Source organism: Astatotilapia calliptera, chromosome 1, assembly GCF_900246225.1.
Source record: "Astatotilapia calliptera chromosome 1, fAstCal1.2, whole genome shotgun sequence".
Lineage (NCBI taxonomy): Eukaryota > Metazoa > Chordata > Actinopteri > Cichliformes > Cichlidae > Astatotilapia > Astatotilapia calliptera.
This window is the reverse complement of record NC_039302.1, coordinates 14,695,368-14,719,819: the sequence shown is the minus strand read 5'-3', so window position 1 is coordinate 14,719,819 and position 24,452 is coordinate 14,695,368. Positions and strand designations below refer to the sequence as shown.

General features: G+C 43.0%; 3 protein-coding genes across 8 annotated transcripts; 2 read left to right on the top strand and 1 right to left on the bottom strand.

Annotated features, from left to right (window-relative positions):
- The first annotated feature begins 356 nt into the window (after window positions 1–356).
- LOC113019976 (potassium-transporting ATPase subunit beta) lies at window positions 357–2,785 on the top strand. The gene is made up of 6 exons (XM_026163678.1): window positions 357–464; window positions 549–662; window positions 774–979; window positions 1,078–1,140; window positions 1,401–1,493; window positions 2,341–2,785. Exons 1-6 carry the CDS (start codon window positions 374–376, stop codon window positions 2,497–2,499), a joined length of 726 nt encoding a protein of 241 aa, XP_026019463.1. The 5' UTR covers window positions 357–373; the 3' UTR covers window positions 2,500–2,785.
- A 1,124-nt stretch (window positions 2,786–3,909) lies between these two features.
- tmco3 (transmembrane and coiled-coil domains 3) lies at window positions 3,910–18,539 on the bottom strand. Of its 4 annotated transcripts, none has more exons than XM_026165457.1 (15): window positions 18,520–18,539; window positions 16,327–16,479; window positions 11,572–11,888; window positions 10,683–10,850; window positions 10,166–10,345; window positions 9,875–10,075; window positions 9,643–9,771; window positions 9,448–9,540; window positions 8,146–8,332; window positions 6,944–7,061; window positions 6,661–6,856; window positions 6,380–6,530; window positions 6,190–6,269; window positions 5,949–6,098; window positions 3,910–5,335 (listed from the first exon to the last, which is right to left on the bottom strand). In XM_026165457.1, the coding sequence occupies exons 3-15, from the start codon at window positions 11,827–11,829 to the stop codon at window positions 5,222–5,224; spliced, it is 2,025 nt and encodes a 674-aa protein (XP_026021242.1). In that variant the 5' UTR covers window positions 11,830–11,888; window positions 16,327–16,479; window positions 18,520–18,539; the 3' UTR covers window positions 3,910–5,221. The 4 variants fall into 4 exon arrangements, with proteins under 4 accessions (XP_026021242.1, XP_026021216.1, XP_026021223.1 ...); XM_026165431.1 differs by lacking the exon at window positions 18,520–18,539 and adding an exon at window positions 17,211–17,274; XM_026165438.1 differs by lacking the exon at window positions 18,520–18,539 and adding an exon at window positions 17,211–17,274 and having other exon boundaries at window positions 16,327–16,476.
- On the top strand, window positions 17,402–23,974 carry dcun1d2b (DCN1, defective in cullin neddylation 1, domain containing 2b). 3 transcript variants are annotated; one of them, XM_026165474.1, is made up of 7 exons: window positions 17,402–17,465; window positions 20,270–20,486; window positions 20,560–20,728; window positions 20,886–21,016; window positions 21,102–21,184; window positions 21,494–21,590; window positions 22,131–23,974. In XM_026165474.1, exons 2-7 carry the CDS (start codon window positions 20,312–20,314, stop codon window positions 22,208–22,210), a joined length of 735 nt encoding a protein of 244 aa, XP_026021259.1. In that variant the 5' UTR covers window positions 17,402–17,465; window positions 20,270–20,311; the 3' UTR covers window positions 22,211–23,974. The 3 variants fall into 3 exon arrangements, with proteins under 3 accessions (XP_026021259.1, XP_026021251.1, XP_026021269.1); XM_026165466.1 differs by lacking the exon at window positions 17,402–17,465 and adding an exon at window positions 18,214–18,291; XM_026165484.1 differs by lacking the exon at window positions 17,402–17,465 and adding an exon at window positions 18,302–18,560.
- The last annotated feature ends 478 nt before the right edge of the window (window positions 23,975–24,452 follow it).

Here is a 24,452-nt window from a genome sequence, read left to right as displayed (position 1 = left end):
AGGCCTCAACAGTATCTGTGTGTGTGTGTTTGCTGAAAGACACGCGTGATCCCAGTCACATGTCATGCACTCCTAGAGCAGCGAGAGATAAGTAATGATAAGTTTTGTGCACCCTTCTCTGCTTGACCTTACAATGAGATTAAATTCAGTTTGCAGCAGCAGAGGACACCTTGACCTCTGCGTTTCCACATTAGGCAGAGCTGCCTTGCTAGTGTGTACAGTAAATATTCTTTCTCTCACTCTGATTTTCCAAGCTTCAGAGTGAGCAACATTGATAACTAAAACACTTATTGATGTACCCATAAAGGTGTGTTAATAAACTCCTTCCTTCACAGTGTACATTAGTCTGTACTATGTGGCCTTCTACGTCATCATGACGGGGCTCTTTTCTTTGGCGATCTGGGTCCTCATGTACACCATCAGTCCCTACAAACCTGACTACCAAGATCGACTAACATCACCAGGTTACATAAATCATGAATACATAAATACATAAATAATCACAAAAGATATCTCAGTGCCTCATAAGCATCTGCTTTCCCACTCAGGGGTGATGGTGTGGCCGGACACATACGGAGAGGAAGACGTTGAAATCTCCTACAACACGTCAGAGAAGGCCAGCTGTATGGAAATGGCCAACATCCTTCATGACTTCCTGAAGCGTTAGTGTTCCCATACACGATTTATTCTGCATTATGTAACTTTTAATGTGCACATATGTCAAAGAAAATTAAAAAAAGACACCTGGCTCTGTTTTCACCTCTCTCTTTTAGCCTACAATGACACCAAGCAGCTGGAGTGCAACAACTACAACTGCACCAAGGGGAAGTACTTCATCCAGAAGACCTTCTCTGCCCCCCACCACACCAAGTGGGCTTGCCCCTTCACGCAGAGCATGCTGGGACCCTGCTCTGGAATTGAGGATCCGACTTTTGGCTACAACAGCACCATGCCTTGTGTCGTCATCAAGATGAACAGGGTGCGTTTGGTTTCACTCTGTCAGGATATTTAAGCTAGAAAAGCAATGACATCATATAATAACCAGAACTAAAAGCAAATGTTGTGTTTTGTCTGCAGATTATTGACTTTTTGCCTTCTAATAACACCGCTCGGCCCCCATATGTGAACTGCACCATACTGGTGAGCTGCATGCAGTTACTTTAAAGTAGTAAAGTAGTAGTATAATATCTGAAAAAAGTAGTGGGTATAGGGTGACTCTATACTGTGGAAAAACACTGGATTCAACACATTTTCCACCTTTCACAGCTCTTTCCATCACACGCTTCCTGTCTGTTAATCTCCTGCCTTTTAAACTCATCAGCCACAGTTTAACAAAGATTCACAAAATGAATCAAGATCTTCTTTCAATAAAATAAAACTCTGTTTCTGTTTGGATGTAGGATGGAGAGGACAGTGTGGCAAAAATAGAGTATTTCCCAGACGGTGGAATCATGGATCCCTCCTACTTCCCATACTATGGAAATCTAGCACAGGTAAGACAGCAGATAATGATCTAATATTCAGGAGGCTTCTTCCATGTACAGTAACCTTCATTTGCTTTTAGCACAAATACATAAAAAGGGTGAAACACCAGCCTGATACACAGAAATAATGAAACTGGTCACTCTGTGCTTTCTTAACCTCATTACTTACTTAATTTGATAACATGAGTTGAACTGAAGAACAAAGATGAAACATATTAGTGGAGCATACAGGATGCAGAGCATGGCTATGTGCTGAAAGGCTGCAGAGACCTGGGTTTAATTCAGCCTGGACCAAATTTCCTGCCCATTCTCAACCATTTTGTCCAATAAAGGCTAAATATAGGAAAACACTAGAGGCGTTTTATTTTGCTATGGAGATCACACCCTGGGATTTTCATCTATAATGGCCTGGATGAGCCAAATACAAACAAAACTACAGTTATGGTATTTGGCCCTAAAACACAGCCAGACATTTACTCTGGGTGGAACTACTTTGATCTTCAGTGCTTTGACCAGAACTCGCTCTTTAAACGAATGTTTGTGTCTCCCTTTGTTCACATGCACAGAAGTGCTAAAATTAGAAACATCGTGTCTCATTTGCTTTGATCTCTGGATGTCAGATATGGACACCGAATTCACAATCCTCTTTGTTGAGTGCTTGTTCACTGATGATTGTTGGATTGTTGGAGTTTTTTATTTATACTGTTGCAGGTTCTCTACCATTATTTTATCATAAGAGTCTTGAGATGATTCGGTGCCACATCATAAGCACTTTTTTTTCTGTTCAGGTACCCTCGTTCTTATGTTGCACTTGGGTAAGGAACCAACACTCTGCCTCTTCTTCTTTCTTTTACAGCCTACTTATGTCAACCCACTGGTGGCTGTTCGGTTCAGCCTGGTCGGAGAGAAGGAAGCCAAGATCCAGTGCAGAGTGGTGTCTGAAAAGATCAGCTACGAAAACATCCACGACCCCTATGAGGGGAAAGTCGTCTTTTACCTCAAAGCAGTGAAATGAACCATGTCAGATAGTCACACAGTACCACTACTCACCTGCTAGTATCATGTATCTGGATCTGTAGGGATACTTATCAAACCGCCTTTAAGCCACTTGTATTCAACTTAAGCAGTCTATAGACCTAAGTTTCCAAGTAATTTATTAATGTTGTTGCAAAATAAATTGTAAGATCTAGAAATCTGAAGGAGCAAAATTCAAGCGTTGTGACCTCCAAATGTGTCCTTAGAAACAGTGGATAAATGTATTTAAGCAACATAATGAAGAGTCTGAATAATAACAAATAAAATGATATGAACAATTATATAGTTTTGACTATGAGAATGAGCAAAATCAGAACGGTCACTTCTGACTAATAAAAATCTGAGTATCAGCTGTAGAGTGTCTGTAACTGGCTGCCGTCTCCTCGAGATAATAGGATGATGACAGTGAGGAGGTTTCTCAGGGATGTGCTGACTGCAGACTTTGTAAGTTATCAGCTTACACGGTGCAAGCATGCTGGTGTGCACACATACAGAGACACAGACGGACACGTGTAGGTGTGTCTCACATTATTATTATTGAGGTTTCCTGAGGTCTCGTAAGCCTGCTGTCGTTTTCGTGGAAAGGATTACTGTGTTTGGTGACGAGTGAATGTTTTAATCACGTGGACAGACACACATGAACGCTTCTATAAACATTCATGTGGAACTAAATATTCCACAGTCATCTGTTAGTGGTATTATAACAAAGTGGAGGCAATAGGGAACAACAGCCACAACAAGGTAGGCCACGTAGAACCACAGCAGGTTCGGTGTGGAAGAACTTGACTGGCCTGCACAGAGTCCTGAGCTCAACCCCACACCTGAGCCAGGCCTTCTCATCCAACATCAGTGTCTGACCTCACAAATGGATGAATGGACAAAAATTCCCACACGTTCCTCAATCCTGTGGAAAGCCTTCCCAGGAGAGATGAAGCTGTTAGAGATGTAAATGGTTGACCAACATCATATTAAACCCTACCAATCTAGAAGGGGATGTTGCTCAAGTGTATATGCGTGTGAAGACATACGAGTGTATGTAATACACTTGTATGTCGTATGTCCTCCACACCATTACACCATCTGGTTTTGTTTTTTCAGATCATTCTCTGTAAACACTAGAGACGGCTGTGTGGGAAAATCCCGGCATCCTGATCTGATGATTGGTTTGAACTTCAGCAGGTGGTCTTAACCATGCGATTGGCTGATTAGAGATTTGCAACTGAACAGGCGTAGCTAACAAAGTTCCTGATTATTGTAGATTTTTTCAGAAATGAACCTCTTAAGCAACTTTTTGCGTCTCTACAACACAACTACAGTTAATTAATTGCCAAGTTTCCCAGTGCAATTACTGGATCAAAGGAGGAAAGCAAACACGAGACCAAATAAATTCTTCGTTGTCATCTTCTTTTTAATAAATAAAATGAATTTAGCAGTTTAGAAATACACAATCATGAATGAAAACAGCACTTCTTTATGACTTGTAGTGTCTGCCATGACCACCAACACACATGTATGTAAACAGAAAAGAAAGAAACAGTATCTGAGAATCATATTAAAATATTCAGTAACCTGGCTGTTGGACACATTTACATTGCACTTTATGGAATATAAGACACTAACAGCACAAGATGAGCAGGAATACACTCCTCAAAGTCTTGTTTTTAGTGCAGAGAAGTGTTGAGCAGGCACATAAGTTTGACATTCAGGGTTAACTAGTGCATTTTGTATTCAAACGTAACGTCAGCGAAGAGTTGTCATTAGTGTCTGATGCATTTCTGCTCCTAAAATCATGTATTTCATTATCTACCTTCTGAGTTTGTTAGTAGTGTGACCTACCACGGTGTTCTGACATTTGCCAAGAAAAAAAAGAGTAACAAACTACAGTCTTCAGAGAGTGCTATTATAGCAAAATTCACAGTAGCACGATGATCAGAATAACCCACTTCTGATTAAATACAGCACACAGAAGGTTTTTACGTCAGTCAGAAGCACAATCTGTCATCTACGATAACCAAGAGCCGAAGAAGACAAAGTGAACAGTAATATAGTCATCTAGAAGAACGACGGAGGTCGTTTTACATAATACAAAAAAAATACTTCCCAAATATTTCACCTATTCATAAGATCACAAAACAATATATGGAGATGTGTTGAACTGTCATGTGATTTCTACATGGAGGAGGCAAATCTAAGGTTCAAATTGCATAAGTGACGGAATGACTGATGAAACAAGTGTCTGAAAATAAGAAGAAAGGCATTTCTGACATCAAAAGCGTCACAGCGTAAAGGATCTCTTATCTGTTGTGCTTCTCCTCAAAACATGTGCTTTCTATCAAAGGTTTTTTGTAAGTAGCAGACACCACCGAGCCTTACAGATGTTTCCAGATTACATGTAAAACTATTTCAGCATGTGATATTAAAATACAGTATAGTTTATCTAGCACATACACTACATGTTACACCAATTTGGACCATACCTAGGATGGAGAAACTGTAATGAAGGCTTTTTTAACAGTCAGAAGCAGGCTTTGATTAAGGACCTCAAGTCACTCTCCTCTAAAGCAGCAGATTGAGTCAGTACAAGAAGAAGAAGAAGAAGAAGAAGAGGGAGATTTGGTCCTGCATAAATAAAACTTCTTGTTATGCCACTGTTATTTCTGCAAAACTCAAACGAGAACCCTTTGGTGCTGAAGTCAGTGTGGTCATGTGACTGGTCTGCGTTCGGTGCGGGGAACCCATCTGTGTGTGGTAACCTTCCAGAGCAGCGGAGCCAGCAGCAGACTGAGAGTGGTGACGCTGAGGACCAGCAGGTACACCTGCACAGAGCCAGAGAGGCAAACCAAATAAAGATCCAATAATCAGATGGCGAAATGTCATTAACACAGACTTTGAATAAAGCTAATTTAACACTCTTTGATTTATTCCACAATGATACCCAAGGGAGAGAGATGGATGTTCTTAAATGCCAAGATATCAGTGACATAGACGGTCGTCCTAGTCACGATTCTTTACGATGCAAAGATTACTGCGTCATTATAGGATTAGCTTAGATCAGAGATAATAGGTCTTTTGGCTAAAAACTAACCAATGCAGTTGGTTCTTCTTTGTAAATAGACAATGGATGATTGACACTACACATGAAGATCTGCCCAGCTACTGTTCAAACCTGTTTTTGGGAGGGGCAGCCAATCAGAAGAAAACTGGCTGAAAGGGAGGGGCGAGTCAGCTACAGCTCAGAATAACATAAAAGTATTGACCTGGAACAGGGTATTATAGGTCTCGTCTAATTCTGCTTTAAACAATCATTAATAAATGATTATTTAAGGCAGAAGACGAAGCAAACAAAAGTCAAATTGAGCACCTACTATATTCTCCTCTGTCTGAATAGTAAAACAGATGCCAACACTAACATAAGAGGTAATCACTGACCTCTCTGGAGATGATGCCAGCTCGACGCGCACGACTGCCCAGGACGAAGGAGAATTCGCTGACCTGAGCGAGGCCAGCAGAGACGATCCACTGTATGTGCCGAGACCCTGGAGGCAAGATTGCTGACAGCACGAGTACAGCCATCATAAACTGGAAGGAAATAAGGAGTCAAATGAAACAGAAACTGGAGCTAGACAAAGAAAAGCAAAAAACAAAGACAAAACACAGGAGTAGTCTGTACCTTCATAATGACGAGTGTGAGAGTTAGCGCCAGCAGGATGGTGAGTTCATACAGCACAAATGTCGGGAACACGTGGAAACCTGCAGCATCACACAGACACACACTTACCATTCAGTAAAGTCACGGTAAACAACACAAAACTAACGCAACACCAAGGTCAGATCAGTCACATGATCGCGTTCAGGCTAACCGATAGAAGCAAAGAAGATGATGGCAAGGAAGTCTCTGATCGGCTCGATGCATCCCATGACCTCTGCTGTGACCATGTGACCCTGTGAGGACAGCAAAGCTCCAGCCAGGAAACAACCGAGCTCCATGGAAACATCCAGCACCTCAGTTACCTGCAGCATGAGTCAGCAAGAAAAGAACCAGCACAGACACACGACGGGTTAGACAAGAACATGAAATACATAATAAGTGAATAAAGTGAGATCTTTATCTAAAAGAAAAGGTTAAAAACAGACAGCATACTGTCAGCATGAAAAAGACAAAAGCTGCCATCCCCAGCACCAGGATCTCCCTGTTGCCTTTGCTCTCAGTGTGAAGCTTCTTGTAAAAGGGGCCAATCAGGAATGATCTGAAGAGCAAGCAGAGCAGAAGCACAGCAGCCAGCGACACCAGGACCTGGGCCAGGAGATAGAGCACGTGGAGGCTGCCATACAGGAAGCTGCGGTGCACAGAGGGAAGAGTTTACAATGCTGTGTGCGTGTTTACACAGAGCACACATGCAATAACAACAGAAAGACCAACACACCCGTCCAACTCTCCACTTTGTGCCTGGATCAGAGTCGGCATGACAGCGATGAAGAGGCCGAGCTGAACATCTTGCATCACCAACATCCCAAGGAGAACGCTGCTGTAGTCCAGCTCAGCTGCCACACACACACAAACACGTTAATGATCACTGGCTAAGGAAAACACTCCTAGTAATCAATATTGTATAAGCGGATGTAGTGTGATATTAAATTTGCCTACATTAAAATGTGTAAATTACCTAGAGTAATGGCATGGGAAAAGGCCTGTGGATAGGCAAGCTGCTCTTAAATGTAAAATAAATGTGATTTTTCTTCACTGTGAGCAAAAATCATTTACCGCTGCTGTGCTAGCAGAAGTCAACACAGGCATGCAGGTCACAAAATCCTACTCAGCTATATACTATCAGAGGTAAGGGAGGATCTGCTGAATGCTGCTATAACTGGTATCTGAGGTATGCTTAACTTTCTGGAATGTGGCCAGAGGGATAAATATAGATTTTCTCTGTTTTTTATCTTTGAAATGGAAGTAGTGAAGAGGAAAAACCAGCTAGTCACATCTCATAGCAATTAAATGCAACCTGTTCTCTTCATGTAACAGACACACACGGTCTGTTTCCCTCAAACGCTTTAAACAATCTAATGAGAAGACTTTCAAAACACTTGTGTGAAAGTGCATACTTCTAAGGTTTTATTATAGAACATAACCCCTTAGCAGGTCATAAACTAGGTTAGTACAACCGCAAGCAACATCAGCCTCAGGTAAACAACAATACAAAATATTATACCATATCATTATTTATTGAACAAAACTACAGGAAAATGCAGAAGCAGTGTGTGGAAAAACTAAGCACACTTTCCTGCTTTCATAGGAATTAGGAGGTAAGTAGCATTCAGGTACTGCTAATCAGATACATTTAACTGATCATCAGCAAGTGTGATCACCTCTATGAAAGCAGAATTTTTGTCAGTTTGTTGGTCTTGAGCGTTTCTCCTGCTAAAGGTGGTTCTAAAACCTAGAAGCTGTATGAGGTGGATCACCTCATACAGCTTCTGCATTTTGGCTTCATTCTTACAAAATACACAAGGACACTGTGTAATGTATCATGTGTTATTGTTCATCTGATACTGTATTTACCTAATTTTAGGACCTGGTAATAACCAGATGATTGCTTTATTATGTCCTGACACATAAAACACAAACCTTCCTTATCTCCTCTGCTTCCTCCTGCCAGGAAGCGGGACACCAGTGGAGTGCTGGACAAGGACAAACAAGTAGAGATGAAGACAGTCTGGGTGGGTCGAATATGCAGGACTTGTCCCCACAGCAAACCGGCTCCTACCATCAGCAGACTCAAAGAGCAGGAACCCTGAACTGAAATCTTCCATACCTATGCACACATAGACAGGTTGATGACTGGATGATGACTGTCCATAAAGTAAGTAACAGAGGCTTTAAAAACAAATGGTATTAAAACAACTAGACTGTGAGCAATAGTGGATTTTACAGAAACATTCTAATACTGATGTGGAATTAAATCTAGATGTATCAGCCAATATTCTTCAGCATGTCCGCTGCTACTTAAACTTTTTCTAAATTATCCCAAGCATAAAAAAAGCTTCTATATTAGCACAAACTGGACAGTAATTACACATTACATTGGCAAACATCAGCTGCTAACATCCAATATATGTCTGCGTAGTTTCTCGGTCATCCAGGTCACTGCTGTTTAAGGAGGTTAGAAAGAAAGCGACCAGACTTCTTTAAGTTTTCTTTTAAAATCATTTCTCTTCTCATCCAAGAGGCTTCTTCACTTCTAAAACCAAAAGGTTGAGAGTCCCAGGTATTTAAACCCTTGTGCGGTCTTCAAAAAACGTAAAGTCCAGTCGCCTTCTTTTCAGCTCTAATAATATACCAATCAGGCTCTAAACCAGGGGTCTCCAACTCCAGTCCTCAAGGGCCGCTGCCCTGAAACTTTTCCATGCGTCCCTGCTGCAACACACCTGAATACGACTAGTAGGTCATTAGAAGGACTCTATAGAACCTGACTGCATGCTGAGGTGGCAACTCAGCCATTTGATTCATGTTCCAGTAGCTCATGAGTGAATGAACATGGTGCAATAAAAGTACATTATTCCTAACACTTACATTTACTTAAACTGACATGAGTAGGGTTAGGGGTTGCCACCTCAGCATGCAGTCAGGTTCTATAGTCTTGCTAATGACCTACTAATCGTATTCAGGTGTGTTGCAGCAGGGTCGCATGGAAAGGTTTCAGGACAGCGGCCCTCGAGGACTGGAGTTGGAGACCCCTGCTCTAAACCAAACATTGAAGGACATAAAAGTATTGTTTTAAAAGTTGCTTTCATACTGATGTTGGTTAATTCGTGTCATGCTGCACCACCGCAATACAACACACAGAACAGTTTGACCATGTCATTGGCATCAGTGCCAGACTTGCCTTTGCCTTTGCATTATTCCAAAAGCAAAATCTTCTTCATTTACCTTTCTGAGGCGCTCAGGTGAGAACTCCAGTCCGACCACAAAGAGAGTGAAAAACACACCCAACTCCCCGAGAGTCTCCACCTGAACCATAGACTGCAACAAGCAAAGCCGAGCACAGATATAAACAACAAGCACAGAAAGTAGAAAAAAAGACTGATTTAAAAAAAAATTAATTACAGTCTCGCTCTCACACACCTTGATGCTGTTGAGCCCAGAAGGACCAAGCAGGACCCCGCAGATGATATATCCAAACATGGGAGGAAGACCCGCCAGAGTGCAAATCCAGCCACAGGGCAGAGACAACATCACCACTGAAACCAAGTCCTGCACATACATGTTTAAAAAAACCCGTCAATACTGACTAAAAACGACTCAAAACAAATTAATACAGAGTATCTGCTTCTTATACACGCGAGGAATGACTGACTTTGATAAAGTGGTGGTCGGCTCTCGGCATTGTTGAGTCTCGCGGTTTAGTCAGAACATACTGGTTGTTCTGCGAGTCAATGAGCATGCTCAGTCCCAGGTCATCCTCCACTTCCTTTTGCCTGGACTTGTTCTTCCTCTTGCTTCCATTCTCTTCGTCGTCTTCCACTCTCAGCACGGCCTCTACATTCACTCCTTTCATCTACACAGCACACAGCACGGAAGGAGCTACAATCACTATCATCTTCAGTTTTTGAGTAACCAAAATATGTGACAGTGAGTGTCTGCAGACCTGCTTGTTGTTGTCAAAGGCGTGCTCTTCGATCTCCTCCTCAAGTCGGTCGGCTGCCTTCCTGACATCCTCCAGGATCTCATCCAGGATGGACAGAGTCTTGTTCTGGGCCAAAGCGCTTTTAACAGCTTCCTGCTGATGCTTCTCAGCCGCCACCAGCTCCACGTACTCCTGTTCTTCCTGAAGTGAGATAAGAGGGGCCATGCATATGTTAGGAGAGATGAATGTAGGAAATGTGTATTAAAGATTCAGTCTTAAATTTTGAGGTCTGTAGGATGATCATATCAACAGTCTCCTATATTCACACAGGACTTATTTGATAATAAATTTACATTTTGGATAGTCTTTTTGGGAGTTTCCATTTCTGCTACAGGTCTCTTCCTGTTAAAAGACAGTTTTTTCTTTCCACTGTCACCAAAGAGCTTACTCATAGTGGGTCATCTGATTGTTGGGCTTCTGATATTTCCCTGTCTTTTGAAAAACTGAGATACAAATAATGAAACACAGCTGACTTCACCTTTATGGCTGCCTCCCTGAGGGCCTCCAGCCTTTGTCTGCTGCTCTCCTTCATGTTGACCACATCCTTGTAGTCTCCCTGTAGCGCTCTCTGCAGGCTGTGCAACGCCTGGAACACGAGGTGCTCGCTCTCATTCAGCTCCTTCTGCAAAACCTCCAGAGTGTGAACCTTAATGCAGACAAACAGAAACTTGTCAATCGGTAAAATGTCTCTGGTCATCTTTCACTGAAGCCACCGTGTGCAGTGCAGTTTACAATTCTTCATCGGAGACTGGACATGACAAACAGGACAAAACAGATTGTGATGAAGCAGGTTACAATAGGATGAAGGTGCATTTTATGTGACTCTCGGCACACATCAGAAGAGGCACTTAAACACAATAAAACAACTGAATGCACACTATCCGTATATGCAGAATAAATATGTGCAGAAAGTCACATGTTGAATTTAGATGGATGTCACAGCTCTGGGGAAGAAACTGCCTCTCAGTCTGGTGTTGTGTTTTAGTGAGTTAACCAGAAGGCATTTCATTCAGATCGTTTCAGAGGTAAACTCGAAAAAAAAACTTTGAAGATTTGAAGAAACCACATTAAATTTAAATGTGTTTTCAGCTTGGTCTGGTATAAAAGTCTAAAAGTGGTGCTTAGCTATTTCTCCTGTTAGTTGTTTTAATCAAACCAGTCATCTTATCGCTACATGCACATATCATAGGAAACATGAATTATAAGCATGCACAGTCATTCTGTGCAACAGTCAGAGAGGCAAACAGTTTAGAGACCTAAAGAAGAATTACAGGTTATGCAAAAGTTAAATGTCTCTAACTCTTCAGTGGATAACAATTTGAAAGGAGCTCTTGGCTCCATCAGATTGCTTTTTCTCAGTCTGGTACCTGGAAGTGTTTCTCAGTCTCTGAAAGGCTCCGGTCTTTCCCAACAGCATCGGCAGCAGCCTCCAGCTTCTTGAAAACCACATTTTTCTGACGTAGGAGGCCCACCAGCCGCTTGCAGTTACCAGCCACCCAGCTCTGCCCGTGTGCAGCCCTTTTACTTCGATAGAGCTTGACGGCATGCTGGGCCACCTGGTCTTTGTGGACCACGGCAGATGCCCCTGCCAGGCTGAGGCACAGCAGCCAACATACAGCCTGCATCCAAAGTCCTACTCGCGTCTTCACCAGGGTGTGAGGGGGACTGAAGACGGGTGTGAGGCCTGGATATGGAAAAGGTTTTTTTTAAAAAGTAAAAAAAAAAACAAAATAGTATGACAGATTAAGATGGGTTGAGTGTCAATGCAAATATATCTATATATCAGCCAGTCATATGGCAAAAATTCAATGCATTTGTTGACATGGTTGAGACAACCTTCTGGAACTGAAGCTGAGCATCAAAATGGGAAAGAAATGTGATTTAAGTAATCCCCTTAAAACCAAACTACCATCTACCCATCTCCCAATGGCTCCTTCCTGTAGGATAACACACCATCTCACAAAGCGCAAATAATCTCAAACTGGTTTCTTGAACATGACAATGAGTTCACTGCACTCAGATGGCCTCCACAGTCACCAGATCTCAATCCGTAGAGCACCTTTGGGATGTGGTGGAACATATGACTCAGATCATGGAGCCATGTGTGATGCTGTCATGTCAATTTGGACCAAAATCCCTCTCCCATGTTTCCAGCACTTTTTTTTTTAATATAAGCCATGAAGAATTAAGGCAGCTCTGAAAGCAAAGTGAGTGTTGTTATGTGAGATACAGTGTGTACTTATGCAACCTGTATATTTACTATTGTTATACCAACAGCCTGTTCAGTCTTTAAGCAGGGTGTGGTGGCAGCTGAACATGAGTTCCGTCTTGCTAGCAGTTCTTATTATTAAGCTTCACCTTAATGTGACTGAATGCTTAACCTGTAAAAAATTCCAGAGCTGCTTCCTCTGCTGCCTTCATCAAATACGCTGCAGTGTATATAGTGAGGGAAAGGATTGTATTTAAAAAAGAAACAACCAAAAAAACAAAACATCCAGTGTTTTGAAGGAAGGAAGGTTCAGGGCTTAAGCAATCAGCATCATGGGCTCATCCGGTTAGAATAAGAATAAGCAGTCATCTAATTATTCTCAGGGTTTTCCTTTTATTCTCCAAATCAATAAGGCAAAGAAGGAAGGAAAGAAAGACACACATGGACTGCTCTCTCTCAGCTGCCGCCCCATGTGGGAGTGAAGAAAGAGTGAGGGGTAGGTGAGTGCAGTCCTTATATACTGTGTGACATATAATGTGTGACAGGTGAGTGCAATTAAGGCCAAGCACCACACCCAATCAAAGGTGAGGAAAAGAAACAAGGTGCATCTGGTGAAGTGAATGTGCTGAAAGGTGAGCCTTTACAACAGCCGCCCCCATATTTCTACTGAGAAATATGTTCAAAGGATTAGAGATGCTCCTTTTCTCAAAGCGGGGGCAGAGGAATCAGACATGCTACAGGTCTACTATAGGTCCAGGGGGTCAACCTAGAGGTCGACAATGCAGGCTAGACAGTTCAGGGGGCCGACCATGTAGCCAGCGGTGGCGGCAAAGCAGGTCCAAATGCCAACCGCGTGGGATGCAGTGGCAGGCCCAGACCTGCAGACCGTTGGGCAGTTTTGCAGGTGCTGGGGGCAATGTACGGGGCTTGGCAGAGGCAGGACCAGGTGATGCAGGAGCAGGCAGCGCCCTGACCACTGGCGGAATGGCAGCCACAGGCGGTGGAACTGGTGATAGTGGCACTGACCGGTGACGACATAGGTACTGCTGATGGTAGAGTATGAGGTGGCTGAATGAATTCAGAGCCATCAGCAGATACAAGGATGTGCTGGAGCAGTTCTCCTGAACCTGAACTGGAAGATGTGAACAAACATTGGGCATGTGTGGAACTGCTCTGGGGTTGGAAGTCTGTGATTGGACCTTGGAGTGTCCATCCTAAGCGGGTTTTGACTGCTGCAGGAGATCCAAATGTTCCATGTCTAACTGGTGCAATAGGCGTAATAAGGTGGGTATGATCAGAGCCTATGAGCAGTAGTGGAGCTGCTTTGTTAATGAAGGTTAATGGGATACCTTGAAGATGCTTGTATCTCCGTTGAAGAGAGGATACGGGGTAGGTGTGGTCTGAAAGTGCTAAGTGACTTGTAGCGAAGGCATTATTAATTGTGTACGTTTTCTCTGGATGTGCGATGGGTGAGATTTTGAAACTTACGGAAGAACCTTGAATAGTTTCAACTTCTTGACGGACAGTTCTAAGTGATAATCTCTCTGCTTCCCCAGTTAGGTGGAGATGCTTAGCTGCAGATGTCAGAAGCATGGTACGTTGGGAGCCATCGTCAAGTATTGCATATGTTTCCAGGGTTCTTTTGCCATTACGCAGGAGCACTTTCACAACCTTTAAAAGGACACTGGGACAATCACTAGGTCTATCAAAGTGTAGTGTCCTCACTACAGGATTAGTTTCAGTTTTAGATCTCTTATTTACATCACATAGGATCTGTAGATGTAGTCCCATACAGGTGGCACATGCTTTCCTCAGGTCACACTTTGCGGCCTGATGAGTCCTAGCACAACGCCAACACCGTTTGTTTACTTTTATCCAGTTTATTTTCTCATCCTTTGTCTTCTGAATGAACTCAGGGCACTTGCTAATGTGGTGTTCAGGTGAGCAGCAATATGCACATCTAGCCTTAGTCATTATGATCAGTTGTGCTGCCTGTACAGGATCGGATGCATTTGTCCCATGTAATATTGTTGTGAGTGGAGAGGTGTACTTATGGGCAGGTCGTGGCTGGTTAAAGGATGAAACAGGACTGTCCTTTCTTGGTTGACACTTGCATTCAATTTGCAACCAGGATGAGAACAAAGGTAAGTCATACGTCATATCTCCTTGTTCCCTGTAAATGTGCCGTTTGAAGCGACTGGAATGGTCTGCGGGCAACTTTTCAAGTAGGCGATCGACATGGGAGCCACAATTTAGTTCTGTCCGTCCTTGATCACCCATAGTGCTAAGCAAACCAACTAAAGCTTGTACACGAAGAGCAAAATTATCAAGACTCTGACCATCACCTGCTCTGATAGGAGGAAGCTCCAGTATATTCCGTAGCTCTTTCAATGCTAGCTGTCTTGGTTGCCCATAACGCTCATCAAGAGCTTTGATGGCTTGAGTGTATGGGTCAGGAGCATAGGAAAAGGAAATAGCTAACCGTTTAGCTTGGTCTACTTTCAGATGATCAAGAAGGACATGATATTTGAAATGCTCTGTGTCATGAGGGTCAAGCAGGTTAGTAAGGGCCATTCGTAACAGCCTATACTGGATTTCATCTTCTCTGGTAAGGTCTGGGAAAGAAGGACCCTCAAGTTTATACACATGTGTTCTCGTGCTAGAGGAGTGACCCGAGCTAGCAGTACCAGGTATCAAAGGTTTCTGTTCATGCAAACCATCAGATGTAGCTGGTTGCTGCTTTACAGGGGGGTGCTGCCTTGGTTCTGGAATGCAAACGAGAGGTTGAGCGGGGTCTTCATCTAGAGGAACAGCAGGTTGAACACATGAAATCTGGTGGGGACCTTGCAGTGGCGTGGCCAGGAAATTAAAAGGAGTCTCATCTGGTGTAGGAAAAACTGGTCTAGGCAAACCACTTGAAGGAACTGCAGCATCTAATATTGTTGAATTAGGGAAAGGAGGGCTAGCAGCCAGAACTGCACCAGAGTGACGGCTAACCTGGGGGGGCTGAGAGGGTGATTGACATGTTGCTAGATCAATCACTGGGAACTGCTCATGTTGCTGATGTGTTTGGGGAATGGCTTGTAAACCGCAAACAGAGGATTTGCTCTCATCAGAGACAGTGTGAATTGAAGATCTGGAGGAACTGCGAGAATGGGGAGGAGATAACTGAATCATGAGTTGCCTAATCTCCCTCATTGTCATCAGGAGTTCCCTCATCACCTCATCTTGATTGGTGGGTAAAGGAGCAGGGGATGTCTCTGGTTGTCTTTCTGACTCTCCGACAGGATCCTGCGGCCCATGTGTGTCTTTGTCACTATGCTGGCATTCAGTTTGGCTCTCTGTCTCACATGTAGCTCTTCTAGCTCCAGGATACTGAACGTCATACTGCTGCAGGTAGGCAGGAGGTCGACTATCACGAATGGATCTTCTCAAACCTTCAGTCAATGGCTGCTTTGAATCCATGACGCTAATACCACTCCGGCTCGGAGGACCATGTTTTGAAGGAAGGAAGGTTCAGGGCTTAAGCAATCAGCATCATGGGCTCATCCGGTTAGAATAAGAATAAGCAGTCATCTAATTATTCTCAGGGTTTTCTTTTTATTCTCCAAATCAATAAGGCAAAGAAGGAAGGAAAGAAAGACACACATGGACTGCTCTCTCTCAGCTGCCGCCCCATGTGGGAGTGAAGAAAGAGTGAGGGGTAGGTGAGTGCAGTCCTTATATACTGTGTGACATATAATGTGTGACAGGTGAGTGCAATTAAGGCCAAGCACCACACCCAATCAAAGGTGAGGAAAAGAAACAAGGTGCATCTGGTGAAGTGAATGTGCTGAAAGGTGAGCCTTTACAACATCCAGGTTGCTTTACATTTAATCTTTATCCACACCAACACTGAATACATTCAACTCACAGCCAAGGCAGTCTGCACTGTTGTGAGCATGAGTCAAGCTGAGAGATGTTTACTTTCCAAACTCCTCCTATGTCCTTCTTCCTTTGGGCTAGGCTGCAGACGCTCTGCCACTGCAGCTAGAAATCAGTAATACCACTGTTCCGTCTTGAGCTGCTGAAATGGACAAGCACACATACGCGCACACACAGGTTCTCAGATTTAAGGCATTACAAACTTGAAAAAAGCCATGTCACCCTCAGAGAATTTAATGTAAACAAAACCAGAAGTGCAGTTTAAACATTTCCCCTACATTTCCTTTCACTTTACAAACGCTTGATCTATGAAAAAAGACCGCGTATACACCATGAAAAACTAACAATGTTAAATGACTATATAACAGGTTATGTATGTTAAAAATAAAACACCAATGCCATTATAAACAGCCTCCATTCTATTATTATTACTGACACAGTAACATTAAAGGTTAATGTTTTATTTGGTTTCGATAGAGTAGATTTTTAAAAATATAATACATTGCTTTGTATGACAAAGTCTTTGTTGTTGTAGTGATGTAAAAAGAAATACTCAAGTAAAATGAAAATGTTCCTTCCCACAGGTGATCTGCACTAAACTTTGGACTCGTACCTAAAACTTGAAGTTTTACCTTGTCAGGATGTGCATAAAAAACACATAAAAAATGGAGCACAGACGTGTCAATGTAAAATAAAACGGGGAGGACATTTAGCTATCTTAATAACACACACCGCCAGGTATGAATGACATACCGAGGAAACAGCACGGACAGCCAGTGAAATCACCCATTTTCTTCACTGTCCCAAACACAGATTACTCGACTTCTATGAGTGGGTATATCAGCAGAAACAGATGAGTAAAGAAATCACTACCTGCGAAATGTGTGTACTGTCCTGGCTCTCAACTCCACGACTGAAGGAGCAGCAGAAGAAGAAGGAAACAATCGTGCTGTTGTGCCGCACTACCACCACCCCTCCTCTCCTGCCACATAGCTGGAGACAGCGTCGGTGCAGGCGTTCACCGGTTTTTACTTGGCCACCAACTTCATGTTTACTCCGACCTCCGGGCCGTCGGTAGCAGTGTCGGTGCAGGCAGACAGGAAGGGGTAACAATACTTTTTTCCCCAGGTAGGTACAAACGCCCAGTCCCTAAAACAGCTGAGTTAGTTCTAGTGTGGCTAAAGTTGAATAAGCTGTTAGGTAAAGCTAAGTTAGCTTCCAAATTGCCCGGAGCTGTCAGACCAGCTCCAGCCAGCTGAGTCCACACACACACTTGTGACACAGCCGTTAACGCTATCTCAACTTTGCTAACATTAGCAAAGAAATGACAGTCGTGTGTGTCGACAGCGGATCCCCTCCCCATTTACACCAGGCGCAACTAAAACTAAACAACCCCTCCTCTGCTTTCAGAACATATTCCTGTCGATAAAAATTAAAGATCCATCTTCAGATTACTTCCGAAACATCTTTATCAGATTTGATATGGGAGTTGTAGTTCTCAGGTGTTTTGCGTTTTCGACTCGACTCTTGCGTCAAGTGCTTTTACGTTATGGTAGCGCTTCTCCGTTTTTTCTTTTATTTTTCGGTTATGACACATTTTCACTGTTGTGTAAAGTCGTATTATTTCGGTGAAGCGAGAAAAAATACCGTTAAATTATCTCCACGCCTAGTTCTATGACCCGTCCCCCTCAACAAGGGTTATACTCACGGTGTAGTATCGCAGTAATAGACGCGGAGTAATAATGAGACTTTTTAGGCGGTGTCAGAGACGTTGCACAATATTTAAGAATAAAACAAGTATTTTACCGAAGCGGGGATTGTATCTTGAATTTCAGCGGTGCTGAACTACATTACCCACGACTCCAATTGCCGTACAGTAGCCCAGTTCTTTTGCGCATGCGTGCCTGGGGGAAATTGGATCTCAAGTTGGCCAAAACAGCGGGTGATAAAAATGGTAGGTGAGATTAAAAATGAGAAACCGTTAGAGTTGTTTATCCCCGTTTATGAGCTCCTCAGACAGTAACAGCTGTCTCTGACGCTCAGGGGTCACCGCAGTGTGCGGGGTCGGGGTGTCCGCGGCCAAGTGTCGCATCGTCAGAGATGTGTGTGAGGAATGTGAGGGGAGACGGGAGGTCAGTTGTTGATGTTTTTGAGACGGGATGCATGCACTTGCGCCACGTACCTTTGCCTTTATGGGGTAGCTCGTCTGCGATGCTGACCCAGGTGAGGATACCCCGTGAAGGATCCCTCCCCCGTGCCTAGAAGGACCAGGTCGACGAGCTGTGGCCTGCCATAGTGCGTTTGCTGTTTGATCATCGCGTGGGTCAGGTCTGCAAAGACGGGCCACATGATCAAACAGCATATTCGTGGACTAACCGAACCTCGTGGCCGTGCATTTGCAAGTGCTAACATCAGCGCTGTGGCACACCTGGTTTCCAGCCTTTTACTTTTTAATTACATGCAAAGCTTAAAGTAGTGAGAGACCGCACAGCAAGTTTTCTGTGGAGTTTCTAGTGAAAGCCTCAACTTAAAGGGAAGTCTTTGCACTCTAGCGTACTCTAATAGCACTTACCCTGTATGTTTGAATGTTGGTGTGCAGTCTGATGATGCATGGCAGGATTACCAAAGCTGGCGAAGTGGGGGACCTGTCCTCCATTACCCCAGGACTTAGAGGGGTCCAGAATTTGTAATGTTGGTTTGATGAGCATTATTTGAATTTATATGCAGCTTGAAATATTTTAATTACTTGAAAGAAGGGCCTGTGTCTAGGGATGGGTATTGATAAGATTTTCACGATTCCGATTCCATTTTCGATTCTGTTTAACGATTCGATTCTTTATCGATTCTCTTATCGATTCTTATTTTTAAAAAAGGAGAACACTAAGGTCGATTAGCTTAGAACTTTGTTTTATATCTTCTCTTTGAACAAGATAGAAATTTAGGAGTAGCATGGCCTTACAAACCCAACAGTGAGATCTTAAGAGGTCCAGCCTATGGCTCTTCAATGGGGTGTCACAGGGTCCCCAGGAAAAAAAAATTGTAAATGTAAAATAATAAAATAAATATTATCCCGTTGCAATAACAAAGTGTAACATAAATTATTCTGTAGCAATTACACAAGAATATCCAGTAATGTCCCTGCCTACAATTAAACACATTCACTTACCAAAGTGAAATCGGGGGCATCTGCTGTGGCAAATAGGTTCAAGCCTTTGACCACAAACTTAGTCACTGCTCGGTGACATTCGTCTATCCTGGCCTGAAAGGAGACGCTATCGGTAGACTGCAGCGAGAACTGCCAGCATCTGAGCCAGACTCTGTCTGTCTCTCTCATCATGGTCACCTAAATGCACAGTAATAGCAGGTTTTGTAATAAGGCAGATCGCGCTAACATAATATGCACTGTTAGTTGATTATTTACCTGCCGCATTAACGGGAGAGGACGTGCAAACGTTACCGCTGCTGCTGGGTTGAGATTCACGAGTCCGGAGCGGAATTAAAAACACGACATTCATTTAAGGTCATCGCGTGTTTTGTGAGCAAATGCTTTTGCAAATTCGCAGTGTTTCCTCCCTTAAATTAAATCTCTACTTTGCAAGTATTGCAAGTTGCCCTGTTGTCATCCGTTCTCATAAAGTATAACCAAACTTTTGAGCATTTGAGCCGCTTAGGCACCGTGTTTCCTGCCAGGTAAGCAACGCTCTGCAACGTGGTGACGTCATTCGGGGCGACTGGAATCGATAAGGGAATTGTTTGCAAAAATGGCAAACACTTTCAAGGAATTGAAATAGTGGGAACCGGTTCTCAACAAGAACCGGGTTTCGATACCCATCCCTACCCGTGTCTATCTTACCTTATCACATTTGATACTCTTTCCTATTTCATTTATATTTTGGCCCCTGCATTCACCTGCATCCCTCCTTACTTTCCAGCACAAGCTGAAGTCATCACAGAAGGACAAAGTTCGGCAGTTTATGTCCTTCACGCAGGCAGGCGAAAGGACAGCTGTGTACTGCCTGGCACAGAATGACTGGAAACTAGAAGTCGCCACAGACAACTACTTCCAGAACCCAGACCTCTACTACAAAGAATCCATGAAAACCTCAGTGGACCGCAAGAAGCTGGAGCAGCTCTACAACAGATACAAAGGCAGGTGTCAGGGATTGAAATCGGAGCGATCCGCTCATTCCGTCGCGCTCATTATTTTCGGCTTTTGTTGTAGATCCCCAGGATGAGAACAAGATAGGCATCGACGGGATCCAGCAATTCTGCGATGACCTGATTCTAGATCCGGCGAGCATGAGCATACTGGTGGTGGCGTGGAAGTTCAGAGCAGCCACGCAGTGCGAGTTCAGCAGGAAGGAGTTCCTGGATGGCATGGCTGAGCTAGGGTGAGCAGTAACTGGCTTTGAAATCTATTTTGTGATTAACTGTACTGCATTTCTGACATAAGAGTGTATGTACTGTGCCGTTTGTCTCTGTAAGACGAGTCATACGAGTATTTAAGGTTTCATATTTCAGACTTTACATCATCATCATGTCCTACAGGTGCGACAGCCCTGAAAAGCTTAAGGCCATTCTTCCCAGACTAGAGCAGGAGCTGAAAGACTCAGGAAAGTTCAAAGACTTCTACCAGTTTACCTTCAGTTTTGCCAAGAACCCAGGCCAGAAGGGGTTAGGTAAGAATGACAGTGTGTAGGGAAAACACTGTTTTTAATCAAAAACATGAAGCATCCACCCTTAAACAGATTTTCTGCTTTCTAGACCTGGAGATGGCCGTGGCTTACTGGAATCTAGTTCTCACAGGTCGGTTCAAGTTCCTGGATCTGTGGAACCGCTTCCTGCTGGTGAGTGTGGGATGTTCTGTTGTCTCCCCGTTCTTTTCATTTTTGGATCAGTGGGACATTTGGGTATCTGACATGCATGAATCGATTTCCCTGGCATTTCAAGCATGCTTTGTCCATCTTGTTGACCTATATAAAAGAAATAATCCAATCCCCCACATTGATTTTTGACAGTTTAGAGTTATGTCACCTTTAATTGAGGCTGTTTGTTTGTTGCCTTTGTAATTTTAAAAAAAAAAGTGGTTTTTTTTTTAGTTTTTTTTATGATCACAATGAAACTCCAAACGTTTCCTGTTGCTGTGCTGCATTCAGGAGCATCACAAACGATCGATTCCCAGGGACACATGGAACCTCCTCCTGGACTTTGGCAATATGATTGCAGACGACATGTCAAACTATGATGAGGAAGGTGAGCTAACGAGTCTGGATGAAGATGATCGGTGAACACATTGAAAGCTCATCAGTTGTAACATTAAATACGAATAATTCAGGGTGTTGTCTCTTTGTCTGCCCCTACGCCAGCGCACAAGTGACTTGAAGTACTGTGCAAATGCTTTGAGCCACCAATAATTGCTTTCTTTTGCTTTAAATGAGCCAGATTTTCTAGTAGTTCACATTTCTTAAGCTAAATCTATGATAAAGGCCAACAATAAGTCAGTTTGACAGGTATAAAATTGTATTTTTTCAACAGCTAAACAGCTCTTAGCAAGAACTGGGTATATCTCAATAGCGTGTGTTGTGAATCTAAAAAAAAAATGAAGGAAAGTTGACAAGTAGCGGGCAAAAGAATTGGCAGGCCGTTAAAAACCATCTACAGCAGAGTCACTTCCTTTAAGGCCACCCTTTTATCTAACTTTCTTATCTCTGATGTCTTGAATCGTGATTTCACTACTTAAATCTTGTTTATTTATTCCCTCTAACATATTCCCCTTCTGCTCGCTCTCCTCAGGGGCCTGGCCCGTCCTGATCGACGACTTTGTGGAATTTGCTCGGCCGATTGTGATGGGGACCAAACGCAACGTGACATAATGTTTGTCCCGGCTTCATGCAGCGGATTGAGTTTCGCATTTCTTCCTGTTTTCTTTTCCTGAATGAGGTTTTTGATACAAACGAGCCAAAAATGAGACTACTTCTAATTAAGCCTGACTGCAGCTTTTTCCATTAGGATTGTTCTTCCAACTGCATACGATGCCTCTGAAAGGGAGAGACCCGAACTTTTAAAATGGAAAGCAGGACGGGAATCAGCCAGAAAGAGAACTTTTTTTCTTTTTTTAGTTGTTGTTTGCTGACACAAACAGCAATGTGAAGAGGATGTAAATGCTCAAACTTCTCACCGACAGGTGTAAAACCACACCTGTGGACTCACTAACCAGCAGCCTCGGTACAGTGACAGCCAGAGAGTCGGTTGGAAGTTAAACTCTGCATGTTTTGTGAGCTAGTGTGGAGTGGTGCCATGATGTGTGTGTGTGTGAGTGGGGGTGGTGCTATTAAGGTTATTTTCACGGATGTTGCGAATGTGTTGCTCTCCAAGTTACAGTGAGAGCAGACAGAGGAAGTGAGCTTGAGTGTGTTTGTGTGTGTGTCTGTGCATATTGCCTTATTTACAATACCATCCCACATATCTTTGGTTTTGTTGATATGTAAAAAGCTGGAATAATTCACCTTAAACTCCACATCTTGTGTTCAGAGATCTAGGTAGAGAAGCACGTTTGTTGAGCACCAGCAGAATCACAAAGGCTTTATCGATCTGTTACAGTGGTGTCACTTTCATTTCATCACACAAACCCCACTGAACGTCTGTCTCTGTCACTAACTGCAGGCTTTCTGTGCTGCTCCTGATAGCTCTACCTCCTGCAGAGGCTCAGAGAGGGACGTCTGTGTTCTGAATTAGGAATTACCAAAAAAAAAAAGCATCGTAAAAGGAAATGAAGTTGATGAGATAAACATGTTACTGCTGTTTGGGGCATTCTCAAGTGAGCTGAGGAGCTCGCAGGTGATTGCAGAGAGAAGTGCAGCAGTCAGTTAATGTGCTCGTATTCAGACTGACGCCGGTAGATTTTTGTTGTGACTTCTGTGGCTCGCTCAGGCCTGAAGCTCTTCTAAAGGAGCTTTAGAAGAGCAAAAACAGGTCGTGGCACTTTTTTTTGTTGTTGGTGCAAAAGCAGCATTTGGGATGCTGCAGCATTACACTTGTTGGTTTTATGTCTTGACTTTAGCAGCGATTAAAAGTACGAACACAGAGAGAAGCTGAGGGGCGCCCTGACTCTTTCCTGTCATCCCGGTGAGGATGACTTGTCACCTCTACAAACTGCACTGAAGTACACTTTTTCTGTTGTAGGATTATACGTTTTTATTTAATCAGACGGCACTGTGTGGAGCATCGGAGTTATTCGCGTTTCGTGGCAGTAGGTTTCTCTCACGTGCTAACGTTTTTATAATGAAGTTGTGCATCGCAGCAAGGAGTATTTTAACTGATTGTTTACACGGCTGAAGATTGCTTTTTATAGATTTGGTTGAATTTATTACATAGGACAACATGAACACTGCTCAGGCTGCCATCTAGTGGTGGCAGTGGGCTATAGCATTTCTCACTTTTCTGTAGTTTAATGAAGACTTGAGCCTTTTAACACTTAAGAGATCAGTGCAGCAATGCTTATTATTATTATTATTATTATCATTATTAATAGGATTAACTGTTTCTCTTTAAGTGTACCTAAAACACTCTACATCCCAGAGTATGGCAGAAGTAGGGGTGCAACAATACACAAAATTCACGGTTCGGTTCGATACTTTGGTGTCACGGTTCGATATTTTTTCGATACAAAAAAATGTTCATGCCTTTTTAATTTGTCATTTATTAAAATTATAAATATATATTTTAACTCAAAAGTACAGTTTTTAAATTTAACCCTAACCCTTGTGCGTGTTTTTTATTTTGACAGCGAATGCGCACCTGCGGACCACTTATGTGCAGCCCTGGTTATTTAGCTCGTCATATTGCAGCCACAGAAATTCTTTTGTCCATGAAACCATAAAGCTGCACTTTCTTTTTGCCTTATAGTCTGATTTGTCATAACTTCTCCGTTTTGTGGTAAGCTTTTCTTTGGCTGTCACTTCTTCACCCTGACCTGTCTTATTTGGCTCAGCAGAACTAAAATATATATCTGTCTGTGAAGGTTCTCAGTCATCCAGGTCATCGTAGTCAAATATAAATCCTGCTGCTTTTACACACGCACTCACATAAGCTCAGCGATTCTCTGCGCGATCAACC